Source organism: Oncorhynchus clarkii, unplaced genomic scaffold, assembly GCF_045791955.1.
Source record: "Oncorhynchus clarkii lewisi isolate Uvic-CL-2024 unplaced genomic scaffold, UVic_Ocla_1.0 unplaced_contig_2050_pilon_pilon, whole genome shotgun sequence".
In the NCBI taxonomy this organism is placed as follows: Eukaryota; Metazoa; Chordata; class Actinopteri; order Salmoniformes; family Salmonidae; genus Oncorhynchus; species Oncorhynchus clarkii.
The window spans coordinates 132,279-145,792 of NW_027257981.1; the positions used below are offsets into that span (position 1 = coordinate 132,279).

At 48.8% G+C, this 13,514-nt stretch overlaps 1 protein-coding gene across 1 annotated transcript in view; it reads right to left on the reverse strand.

Moving 5' to 3' along the window:
* Positions 1 to 578: 578 nt before the first annotated feature.
* Positions 579 to 13,514, reverse strand: part of LOC139394389 (insulin-like growth factor 1 receptor) — a 109,117-nt gene continuing 96,181 nt past the window's right edge. Inside the window, exons 19-22 of the mRNA XM_071142443.1 lie at positions 11,620 to 11,785; positions 11,363 to 11,492; positions 4,649 to 4,783; positions 579 to 1,518 (exon numbers count right to left, since the gene is read on the reverse strand). Coding sequence (XP_070998544.1) covers positions 897 to 1,518; positions 4,649 to 4,783; positions 11,363 to 11,492; positions 11,620 to 11,785 — 1,053 coding nt within the window. The 3' untranslated portion in view covers positions 579 to 896. The remainder of the gene's footprint in view (positions 1,519 to 4,648; positions 4,784 to 11,362; positions 11,493 to 11,619; positions 11,786 to 13,514) is intronic.

Consider the following 13,514-nt stretch of genomic DNA (forward strand, 5'->3'; position numbering starts at 1 on the left):
GTCCAAATTTGAGATTTTTGGTTCCAACAGCCGTGTCTTTGTGCGATGCAGAGTAGATGAACAGATGATCTCCGCATGTGTGGTTCCCACCGTGAAGCATGGAGGTGGTGTGATGTATTCTGCAGCGATACACCATCCCATCTGGTTTGGGCTTAGTGGGACTATCATTTGTTTTTCAAAAGGACAATGACCCAACACACCTCCAGGCTGTGTAATGGCTATATGACCAAGGAGAGTGATGGAGTGCTGCATCAGATGACCTGGCCTCCACAATCACCCGACCTCAACCCAATTGAGATGGTTTGGGATGAGTTGGACCACAGAGTGAAGGAAAAGCAGCCAACAAGTGCTCAGCATATGTGGGAACTCCTTCAAGACTGTTGGAAAAGCATTCCTCATGAAGCTGCTTGAGAGAATGCCAAGAATGCAAAGCTGTCATCAAGGCAAAGGGTGGCTACTTTGAAGAATCTCAAATATATTTTGATTTGCTTAACACTTTTTTGTTTTTTTTTGGTTTTGATGTCTTCACTATTATTATACAATGTAGAAAATAGTAAACATTAAGAAAAACCCTTGAATGAGTAGGTGTGTCCAAACTTTTGACTGGTAGCGGTAACCAGAAACCTTCCTGAACAACGGACTTGCGTTTTATATATAAAGGTAGCTGGGCCTAAAGGACTATATGTAAAAAAAAAAAACGTTGTTCAGGTTGTGGGTCAGGGTCCTCCCAGCAGGCCTCAGCAGGAGGTGCTTTATATCAATGTCAATACAATAACAGAATGAAAAAGTAGGAGTCCCACCACAGAGGAGTCCCACCACAGAGGAGTCCCACCACAGAGGAGTCCACCAAGCTCTTTAGAAAAGAGGGATGAGGGATGGAGAGAGGTCCACTAGGATCAGCAGGCCGAGGACTGTGGGAGGGGCATGGCACGTTCCTTCTTCCTCACTCCGTTCATGTGTGCGTAGGGCGGTGAGTCATTGAAGGCTGGTCGCAGCAGGACCTGGGCGACCGCCTCGGGGCCGTTGGACTCCACCTGTTCTGACGCCCCTGAGCTCTGGGCTGAGGAGGGGCCAGGGGCCACTCGGGAGCAGCAGGCCTGGCTGGTGGCCCCGAGGGCTGGGGAGCAGGGGGACGAGGGAGCCTGGGGCTGAACCTGCCCAGAGGACGGGGCTGAAGGGGGGGTGGAGCCCAGCGTTAATGGACCGTCGGGGGCCGTGGAGGCTGATGTCTGTTGGGAGGGGGGAGGAGGGGGCTGGTTGGGCAGGGCGGACCCGGAGGTGGGGGGGGGGCAGGGGATGGGGGGCCGTGAAGAGGCAGCTGGGCCTAAAGGAACATTCTTCATGTTTTCTACCTCCATGTCTAACTCCTCTGTGTCTGGAAGCTTGTTCTCTTCGCTGTAAAAGAAACTCATCTCTCTGAACGGTGGCTCCAGCTCCTCCTTGATGCTGTTAATGATCTCCAGAAACGACGGACGCATCTTAGGGTTGTACTGCCAACACATACGCATTAACTCAAACCTGGTAGGAGAGAGAGAGAGCGAAGTTAGATATTATCTAATGGGTTATACTGCCAACACATTAACTCAAACCTGGTAGCTAATGGGTTGTACTGCCAACACATTAACTCAAACCTGGTAGGAGAGAGAGAGAGAAGTTAGATATTATCTAATGGGTTGTACTGCCAACACATTAACTCAAACCTGGTAGGAGAGAGAGAGAGAAGTTAGATATTATCTAATGGGTTGTACTGCCAACACATTAACTCAAACCTGGTAGGAGAGAGAGAGAAGTTAGATATTATCTAATGGGTGCAGGCAGTAGTTCTTTCAATTCAAGCACCAAAACAGTTCACGTTCCATATCTATACATGTCCACACAAGTGTGTGTGTGTGTGTGTGTGTGTGTGTGTGTGTGTGTGTGTACAGTAATACTTGTTTTCCAGATAGGGTTGTTTGTGAAGCATTTAAAGTGATGTTATATTTCCCCCTCTGGTCAATATATGGCAGTATACTAGACATTACAGCCTCCAGTCAATAGATGGCAGTATACTAGACAGTACAGCCTCCAGTCAATAGATGGCAGTATACTAGACATTACATCCTCCAGTCAATAGATGGCAGTATACTAGACATTACAGCCTCCAGTCAATAGATGGCAGTATACTAGACATTACAGCCTCCAGTCAATAGATGGCAGTATACTAGACATTACAGCCTCCAGTCAATAGATGGCAGTATACTAGACATTACAGCCTCCAGTCAATAGATGGCAGTATACTAGACATTACATCCTCCAGTCAATAGATGGCAGTATACTAGACATTACATCCTCCAGTCAATAGATGGCAGTATACTAGACATTACAGCCTCCAGTCAATAGATGGCAGTATACTAGACATTAGAGCCTCCAGTCAATAGATGGCAGTATACTAGACATTACATCCTCCAGTCAATAGATGGCAGTATACTAGACATTACATCCTCCAGTCAATAGATGGCAGTATACTAGACATTACATCCTCCAGTCAATAGATGGCAGTATACTAGACATTACAGCCTCCAGTCAATAGATGGCAGTATACTAGACATTACATCCTCCAGTCAATAGATGGCAGTATACTAGACATTACATCCTCCAGTCAATAGATGGCAGTATACTAGACATTACAGCCTCCAGTCAATAGATGGCAGTATACTAGACATTACATCCTCCAGTCAATAGATGGCAGTATACTAGACATTACAGCCTCCGGTCAATAGATGGCAGTATACTAGACATTACAGCCTCCGGTCAATAGATGGCAGTATACTAGACATTACAGCCTCCAGTCAATAGATGGCAGTATACTAGACATTACAGCCTCCAGTCAATAGATGGCAGTATACTAGACATTACAGCCTCCAGTCAATAGATGGCAGTATACTAGACATTACAGCCTCCAGTCAATAGACGGCAGTATACTAGACATTACATCCTCCAGTCAATAGATGGCAGTATACTAGACATTACATCCTCCAGTCAATAGATGGCAGTATACTAGACATTACATCCTCCAGTCAATAGATGGCAGTATACTAGACATTACAGCCTCCAGTCAATAGATGGCAGTATACTAGACATTACATCCTCCAGTCAATAGATGGCAGTATACTAGACATTACAGCCTCCAGTCAATAGAGCAGAGCCCCAATCTGATGAAACCTAACAGGCTGAACAGGCTACCGGACTGGCAGAGCCCCAAGCTGCTGAGACCTAACAGGCTGAACAGAGTACCGGACTGGCAGAGCCCCAATCTGCTGAAACCTAACAGGCTACCGGACTGGCAGAGCCCCAAGCTGCTGAAACCTAACAGACTACCGGACTGGCAGAGCCCCAAGCTGCTGAAACCAACAGGCTACCGGACTGGCAGAGCCCCACGCTGCTGAAACCTAACAGACTACCGGACTGGCAGAGCCCCAAGCTGCTGAAACCTAACAGGCTGAACAGGCTACCGGACTGGCAGAGCCCCAAGCTGCTGAAACCTAACAGACTACCGGACTGGCAGAGCCCCAAGCTGCTGAAACCTAACAGGCTGAACAGACTACCGGACTGGCAGAGCCCCAAGCTGCTGAAACCTAACAGGCTGAACAGGCTACCGGACTGGCAGAGCCCCATGCTGCTGAGACCTAACAGGCTACCGGACTGGCAGAGCCCCAAGCTGCTGAAACCTAACAGGCTACCGGACTGGCAGACCCCCAAAGAGAAGGCACAGGGAGAAGGAGGTGGTCCAGGGAGAGGAGGTCGTCCAGGGAGAGGAGGAGGTGGTCCAGGGAGAGAAGGAGGTCCAGGGAGAGAAGGAGGTCCAGGGAGAGAAGGAGGTCCAGGGAGAGGAGGTGGTGGTCCAGGGAGAGAAGGAGGTCCAGGGAGAGAAGGAGGTCCAGGGAGAGAAGGAGGTCCAGGGAGAGGAGGAGGTGGTCCAGGGAGAGGAGGAGGTCCAGGGAGAGAAGGAGGTCCAGGGAGAGAAGGAGGTGGTCCAGGGAGAGGAGGAGGAGGAGGTCCAGGGAGAGGAGGAGGTGGTCCAGGGAGAGAAGGAGGTGGTGGTCCAGGGAGAGAAGGAGGTCCAGGGAGAGAAGGAGGTGGTCCAGGGAGAGAAGGAGGTGGTCCAGGGAGAGAAGGAGGTGGTCCAGGGAGAGGAGGAGGAGGTGGTCCAGGGAGAGAAGGAGGTCCAGGGAGAGAAGGAGGTGGTGGTCCAGGGAGAGAAGGAGGTCCAGGGAGAGAAGGAGGTCCAGGGAGAGGAGATGGTGGTGGTGGTCCAGGGAGAAGAGGTGGTCCAGGGAGAGGGGGAGGAGGTGGTCCAGGGAATATACTGTACACACGCACCAATCTAATTCCACAAAATTATGCAAAGTAACCTACATACCGATAAGCCTGACCGGTCAAATATATTTCCATCGAATGGTATTTCCATCAATGGACTAAAAAGCATTATTTCCATCGAATGGTATTTCCATCAATGGACTAAAAAACATTATTTCGCAAAAGGATTTTTCTTCCCCCGGACAATTGGCCAGCACCAATTTTATTTATCGGCTTTTCAATTTTTTGGGGCAAAAATCCAGATATACCGGGCTAACGGACACCCAGGTGTGTGTGTGCGTGTGTAACTCACAGCATGTCAGGGCAGTTGTCTGGTTTGTCTAGCAGTCCTCCATCCATAACGAAGTGCAGCACCTGCTCATTGGACATCCCCTGGTAGGGCTGCTCTGCTAGTGTGGCTATCTCCCATAACACCACCCCAAAAGACCTGCAGAGAGAGAGGAGACAGGGTTATACACCCTACAACCTACACACCCTGACCCTACACACCATGACCTGGTAGGGCTGCTCTGCTAGTGTGGCTATCTCCCATAACACCACCCCAAAAGACCTGCAGAGAGAGAGGAGACAGGGTTATACACCCTACACACCCTAACCCTATACACCATGACCCTACACACCCTATACACCATGACAACATGACCCTACACACCCTATACACCCTGGCCCTACACACCATGAACCTACACACCATGACCCTACACACCCTGACCCTACACACCCTGATCCTACACACCCTGACCCTACACACATGACTCTACACACCCTGACCCTATACACCAAGACCCTACACACCATGACCCTAAACACCCTACACACCATGACCCTACACACCATGACCCTACACACCATGACCCTATAAAACCTACACACCATGACACTATACACCCTGACCCTATACACCCTACACACCATGACCCTAAACACCCTACACACCATGACCCTACACACCATGACCCTACACACCCTACACACCATGACCCTATAAAACCTACACACCATGACACTATACACCCTGACCCTATACACCCTACACATCCAGACCCTACACACCCTGACCCTATACACCCTGACCCTATACACCATGACCCTATACATCATGACCCTATACATCATGACCCTACACACCATGACCCTACACACCATGACCCTACACACCATGACCCTACACACCCTATACACCATGACCATACACACCATGACCCTATACACCCTACACACCATGACCCTACACACCCTGACCCTATACACCATGACCCTACACACCATGACCCTACACACCCTACACACCATGACCCTACACACCCTGACCCTAGACCCTACACACCATGACCCTATACACCCTACACACCATGACACTACACACCTGCCCCTATACACCATGACACTATACACCATGACCCTACACACCATGACACTACACACCATGACCCTACACACCATGACCCTACACACCATGACCCTATACACCCTACACACCCAGACCCTATATACCCTGAAACTATACACCTTAATCCTACATACCCTATGCACCCTGAAACTTTACACCCTAAACCTACACACCCTAACCCTACATATCCTATATACCATGACCCTATACACCTTAACCCTACATACCCTATACACCCTGAAACTTTACACCCTAAACCTACATATCCTATACACCCTGACCCTACACACCCTATACACCATGACCCTATACACCCATCACACCCTGATCCTACACACACTGACCCTACACACCCTGATCCCACACACACTGACCCTACACACACTGACCCTACATACCATGACCCTATACACCCTACACACCATGACCCTACACACCCTGACCCTATACACCATGACCCTACACACATGACTCTACACACCCTGACCCTGACCCTATACACCAAGACCCTACACACCATGACCCTACACACCCTACACACCATGACCCTGTAAAACCTACACACCATGACACTATACACCCTGACCCTATACACCCTGCACACCATGACACTACACACCATGACCCTACACACCATGACACTATACAGCATGACCCTATACACCATGACCCTATACACCCTACACACCCAGACCCTATATACCCTGAAACTATACACCTTAATCCTACATACCCTATGCACCCTAAAACTTTACACCCTAAACCTACACACCCTAACCCTACGTATCCTATATACCATGACCCTATATACCTTAACCCTACATACCCTATACACCCTGAAACTTTACACCCTAAACCTATCACACCCTGATCCTACACACACTGACCCTACACACCCTGATCCCACACACACTGACCCTACACACACTGACCCTATACACCATGACCCTACACACCATGACCCTACAGACCATGACCCTAACACCCTACACACCATGACCCTACACACCCTGACCCTATACACCCTACAAACCCTGACCCTACACACCATGACACTATACACCCTGACCCTATACACCCTACACACCATGACACTATACACCCTGACTCTACACACCATGACCCTACACACCATGACCCTACACATCCAGACCCTATACACCCTGAAACTATACACCCTAACCCTACATACCCTATACACACCCTAAACCTACACACCCTGACCCTACATAGCATTACACTATACACTCTAACCCTACATATCCTATACACCCGGACCCTACACACCATATACACCATGACCCTACACACCCTGAACCTATACACCATGACACTATACACCCTGACCCTATACACCCTGACCCTACACACCCTATACAAACTATACACCCAGACCCTACACACCATGACCCTAGGAGGGGTGTCCTCGGATGGGGCCACAGTGTCTCCTGACCCCTCCTGTCTCAGCCTCCAGTATTTATGCTGCAGTAGTTTATGTGTCGGGGGGCTAGGGGCTAGGGTCAGTACTTCTCCTGTCCTATTCGGTGTCCTGTGTGAATCTAAGTGTGCGTTCTCTAATTCTCTCCTTCTCTCTTTCTTTCTCTCTCTCGGAGGACCTGAGCCCTAGGACCATGCCCCAGGACTACCTGACATGATGACTCCTTGCTGTCCCCAGTCCACCTGGCCGTGCTGCTGCTCCAGTTTCAACTGTTCTGCCTTATTATTATTCAACCATGCTGGTCATTTATGAACATTTGAACATCTTGGCCATGTTCTGTTATAATCTCCACCCGGCACAGCCAGAAGAGGACTGGCCACCCCACATAGCCTGGTTCCTCTCTAGGTTTCTTCCTAGGTTTTGGCCTTTCTAGGGAGTTTTTCCTAGCCACCGTGCTTCTACACCTGCATTGCTTGCTGTTTGGGGTTTTAGGCTGGGTTTCTGTACAGCACTTTGAGATATCAGCTGATGTACGAAGGGCTATTTAAATACATTTGATTTGATTTGATATACACCATGACCCTATACACCCTGACCCTACACACCCTGTACACCATGACCCTACACACCATGACCCTACACACCCTATACACCATGACCATACACACCATGACCCTACACACCATGACCCTATACACCCTGACCCTACACACCCTGACCCTACACACCATGACCCTACACACCATGACCCTATACACCATGACCCTATACACCCTGACCCTATACACCATGACCCTATACACCCTGACCCTATACACCCTGACCCTATACACCCTGACCCTATACACCCTATACACACCCTGACACTATACACCATAAACCCTGACCCTACACATCATGACACTACACACCCTATACACCCTGACCCTATACACCATGACCCTATACACCATGACCCTATACACCATGACCCTATACACCATAGCACTACACATGCTATAAACCATGACTCGATACACCCTACACACCATGACCCTACACACCATGACCCTACACACTACACATCATGACCCTATACACCCTGACCCTATACACCCTACACACCATGACCCTATACACCCTGACCCTATACACCCTACACACCATGACCCTATACACCCTATACACCGTGACCCTATACACCATGACCCTATACACCCTGACCCTATACACCCTGACCCCACACACCCTATACACACCCAATACACCCTGACACTATACACCATACACCCTGACCCAACACATCATGACACTACACACCCTATACACCCTGACCCTATACACCATGACCCTACACAGCATGACCACCATATACAGCATGACCCTGTACACCATGACCCTGTACACCATAGCACTACACATGCTATAAAACATTACTCTATACACCATGACCACCATATACAGCATGACTCTACACACCATGACCCTATACACCACGACCCTATACACCATGACCCTATACACCCTGACCCTACACACCCTATACACACCCAATACACCCTGACACTACACATCATGACACTACACACCCTATACACCCTGACCCTATACACCCTGACCCTATACACCCTGACCCTATACACCATGACCCTATACACCCTGACCCTATACACCCTGACCCTATACACCCTATACACACCCTGACACTATACACCATAAACCCTGACCCTACACATCATGACACTACACACCCTATACACCCTGACCCTATACACCATGACCCTATACACCCTGACCCTATACACCATGACCCTATACACCATGACCCTATACACCCTGACCCTATACACCATAGCACTACACATGCTATAAACCATGACTCGATACACCCTACACACCCTGACCCTACACACCCTATACACGCTGACCCTACACACCCTATACACGCTGACCCTAAACACCCCACACACCATGACCCTACACACCCTATACACCCTGACCCTACACGCGTGTGTGTGTGTGTGTGTGTGTGTGTGTGTGTGTGAGAGAGAGGAAGTGTGTGTGATCAGAGGTGTATGCGTGTATTTTCTGGGTCCGCTCTGTAATCTGGCCAGGGAGAGTGTCGCGTCGTAGTGTCGGGTCGTTTCCTTCTCACAAGAAACAATCAGCATTAAGAGGACCGTTAAAGCTACCCACTCCCCTATTGGTCCCCCCAGACTCCCCCTCCCCAGTCCTCAAGCCCTGGAGGACATGAAGAAAAGAGGAGAAATGTAGAGAAGTTACTAGAGGAGAGGAGTAATATAGAGGAGTTACTGGAGGAGAGGAGTAATGCAGAGGAGTTACTAGAGGAGAGGAGTAATGTAGAGGAGTTACTGGAGGAGAGGAGTAATGCAGAGGAGTTACTGGAGGAGAGGAGTAATGTAGAGGAGTTACTGGAGGAGAGGAGTAATGTAGAGAAGTTACTGGAGGAGAGGAGTAATGCAGAGGAGTTACTGGAGGAGTAATGTAGAGATGTTACTGGAGGAGAGGAGTAATGTAGAGGAGTTACTGGAGGACAGGAGTAATGTAGAGGAGTTACTGGAGGAGAGGAGTAATGTAGAGGAGTAATGTAGAGAAGTTACTGGAGGAGAGGAGTAATGTAGAGGAGTTACTGGAGGACAGGAGTAATGTAGAGGAGTTACTGGAGGAGAGGAGTAATGCAGAGGAGTTACTGGAGGAGAGGAGTAATGCAGAGGAGTTACTGGAGGAGAGGAGTAATGTAGAGGAGTTACTGGAGGACAGGAGTAATGTAGAGGAGTTACTGGAGGACAGGAGTAATGTAGAGGAGTTACTGGAGGAGAGGAGTAATATAGAGAAGATACTGGAGGAGAGGAGTAATGTAGAGGAGTTACTGGAGGAGAGGAGTAATGCAGAGGAGTTACTGGAGGAGAGGAGTAATGTAGAGGAGTTACTGGAGGAGAGGAGTAATGTAGAGAAGTTACTGGAGGAGAGGAGTAATGCAGAGGAGTTACTGGAGGAGAGGAGTAATGCAGAGGAGTTACTGGAGGAGAGGAGTAATGTAGAGGAGTTACTTGAGGACAGGAGTAATGTAGAGGAGTAATGTAGAGAAGTTACTGGAGGAGAGGAGTAATGTAGAGGAGTTACTGGAGGACAGGAGTAATGTAGAGGAGTTACTGGAGGAGAGGAGTAATGCAGAGGAGTTACTGGAGGAGTAATGTAGAGGAGTTACTGGAGGAGAGGAGTAATGTAGAGGAGTTACTGGAGGAGAGGAGTAATATAGAGGAGTTACTGGAGGAGAGGAGTAATGCAGAGGAGTTACTGGAGGAGAGGAGTAATGTAGAGGAGTTACTGGAGGAGAGGAGTAATATAGAGGAGTTACTGGAGGAGAGGAGTAATATAGAGGAGTTACTGGAGGAGAGGAGTAATGTAGAGGAGTTACTGGAGGAGAGGAGTAATGTAGAGGAGTTACTGGAGGAGAGGAGTAATGTAGAGGAGTTACTGGAGGAGAGGAGTAATATAGAGGAGTTACTGGAGGAGAGGAGTAATATAGAGGAGTTACTGGAGGAGAGGAGTAATGTAGAGGAGTTACTGGGGGAGAGGAGTAATGTAGAGGAGTTACTGGGGGAGAGGAGTAATATAGAGGAGTTACTGGAGGAGAGGAGTAATGCAGAGGAGTTACTGGAGGAGAGGAGTAATGTAGAGGAGTTACTGGAGGAGAGGAGTAATGTAGAGGAGTTACTGGAGGAGAGGAGTAATGTAGAGGAGTTACTGGAGGAGTAATATAGAGGAGTTACTGGAGGAGAGGAGTAATGTAGAGGAGTTACTGGAGGAGAGGAGTAATATAGAGGAGTTACTGGAGGAGAGGAGTAATGCAGAGGAGTTACTGGAGGAGTAATGTAGAGAAGAGATATTTACTGTAGTGTGCTGTAGTAGTGTACTGTTTATATAAACGGTAGTGAGACCTACTGGCCAGCTCTGCTTTAAACAGACAGACAGAAGCTGGAATGGGACTTGTGTTCCACTCCCTCTCAAAACAGCAGGCTAAATGGCTTCCCAAGAGGGGACCACATGGAGAGAGGGGTTCAGGCTCTTCTACAAGGTTGGCTCCATTCCTTTTAAATGTAGTCCCTCCTGGAAGTGAAATAAATTGCTCCATCCTCATTGAAATGAGAAGGTGAATGGTTGAATGGTGCAGTTACCAGACATCAGAGGTGGTGGTGAACACTCCATCTTTAAGGGACTCGGGGGACATCCATCGGACCGGCAGCAACCCCTTTCCTCCTTTACGGTAGTAGTCTGTCTCATAGATGTCTCTGGTCATACCAAAATCTACTCACACACAGGGAAGAATGACTTAACATGCACGTAGAAAAACACTGTCCACATCAATATACGAGGCTAAATTACAAGTCTAATAGAATTGTAATTCTTTAGTAGGAAGTCTGTCTGTTCTTACCACCTATCTTGACGGTGTAGTCGTCTGCCACCATACAGTTCCTGGCGGCCAGGTCTCTGTGGACAAACTTGTTAGCGTTGAGATAAGACATCCCGTCAGCTATCTCCCCAGCCATCTGAATAATCTTCTTCAGAGGAGGGAGGTTGAGACTGTAGGACTGGGACGGCTGTCGGGAGGAGAGAGAGGAGGTTAGAGTCCATCTGAATAATCTCCTTTAGAGGAGGGAGGTTGAGATTGTAGGACTGGGACGGCTGTAGGGGAGGAGAGAGAGCAGGTTAGAGTCCATCTGAATAATCTCCTTCAGAGGAGGGAGGTTGAGACTGTAGGACTGGGACAGCTGTAGGGGAGGAGAGAGAGCAGGTTAGAGTCCATCTGAATAATCTCCTTTAGAGGAGGGAGGTTGAGACTGTAGGACTGGGACAGCTGTAGGGGAGGAGAGGAGAGAGAGGAGGTTAGAGTCCATCTGAATAATCTCCTTTAGAGGAGGGAGGTTGAGACTGTAGGACTGGGACGGCTGTAGGGGAGGAGAGAGAGGAGGTTAGAGTCCATCTGAATAATCTCCTTTAGAGGAGGGAGGTTGAGACTGTAGGACTGGGACGGCTGTCGGGAGGAGAGAGGAGAGAGAGGAGGTTAGAGTCCATCTGAATAATCTTCTTCAGAGGAGGGAGGTTGAGACTGTAGGACTGGGGCGGCTGTCGGGAGGAGAGAGGAGAGAGAGGAGGTTAGAGTCCATCTGAATAATCTTCTTCAGAGGAGGGAGGTTGAGACTGTAGGACTGGGACGGCTGTTGGGAGGAGAGAGAGGAGGTCAGAGTCCATCTGAATAATCTTCTTCAGAGGAGGGAGGTTGAGACTGTAGGACTGGGACAGCTGTAGGGGAGGAGAGGAGAGAAAGGAGGTTAGAGTCCATCTGAATAATCTCCTTTAGAGGAGGGAGGTTGAGACTGTAGGACTGGGACGGCTGTAGGGGAGGAGAGAGAGGAGGTTAGAGTCCATGTGGGAGCTGAGGTGGGTACGGTAGAGGACAGAATAGGAAGGTTCAGGTCGGGAGATCGGATGAGGTATTGAAGGGTTAGGGTGTAGAGTAGGGCTAGGTAATGTAAGGGCCTGTCACGCAATGGCGTCGGAGGGGATGGCTGCCGGTTTACAGGCTCCTAAGCAATTGTGTGTTTTTTCGCATTGTTTGTAACTTATTTTGAGAATAATGTTGATGCTACCGTCTCGTAAGACCGGAAAGAGCTTCTGGATAGCAGAACAGTAATTACTCACCTCAAACTGGACAAAGATCTTTAATTTAATGAGTCGGACGCGAAGGATATACTGTTTCTCCCAGACCAGGCCCAAATCCCTGTCACTCGCGTGAAGAAAAGATGGAGATACAGGGGATGTAGTTCAGGGTGCCTTGTGAGGATTCGTAAGCGAGTGGGTAACCCGCCTCCACCGTCCTTTCTATTAGCGAACGTAAAATCTCTGGAGAATAAACTGGATAAACTCTGTTCAAGATTGTCCTACCAACAGGACATTAAAAACTGTAATATCTTATGTTTCACCGAGGCGTGGCTGAATGACGACACTGATAAGGATAATATTCAGTGTGCTGGGTTTTCCGTGCATCAGCAGGACAGAACAGCTTAGTCTGGTAAGACGAGGGGTGGTGTGTGTCTACTTGTCAATTACAGCTGGTGCGCGATGTCTAATATTACGGAAGTCTCGAGATATTACTCACCAGAGGTAGAGTTTCTTTTTACATTGTTTTTATTGACCTTTATTTAACCAGGTAGGCCAGTTGAGAACACCTTTATTTAACCAGGTAGGCCAGTTGAGAACAAGTTCTCATTTACAACTGCGACCTGGTCAAGATAAAGCAAAGCAGTTCGACACAGACAACACAGAGTT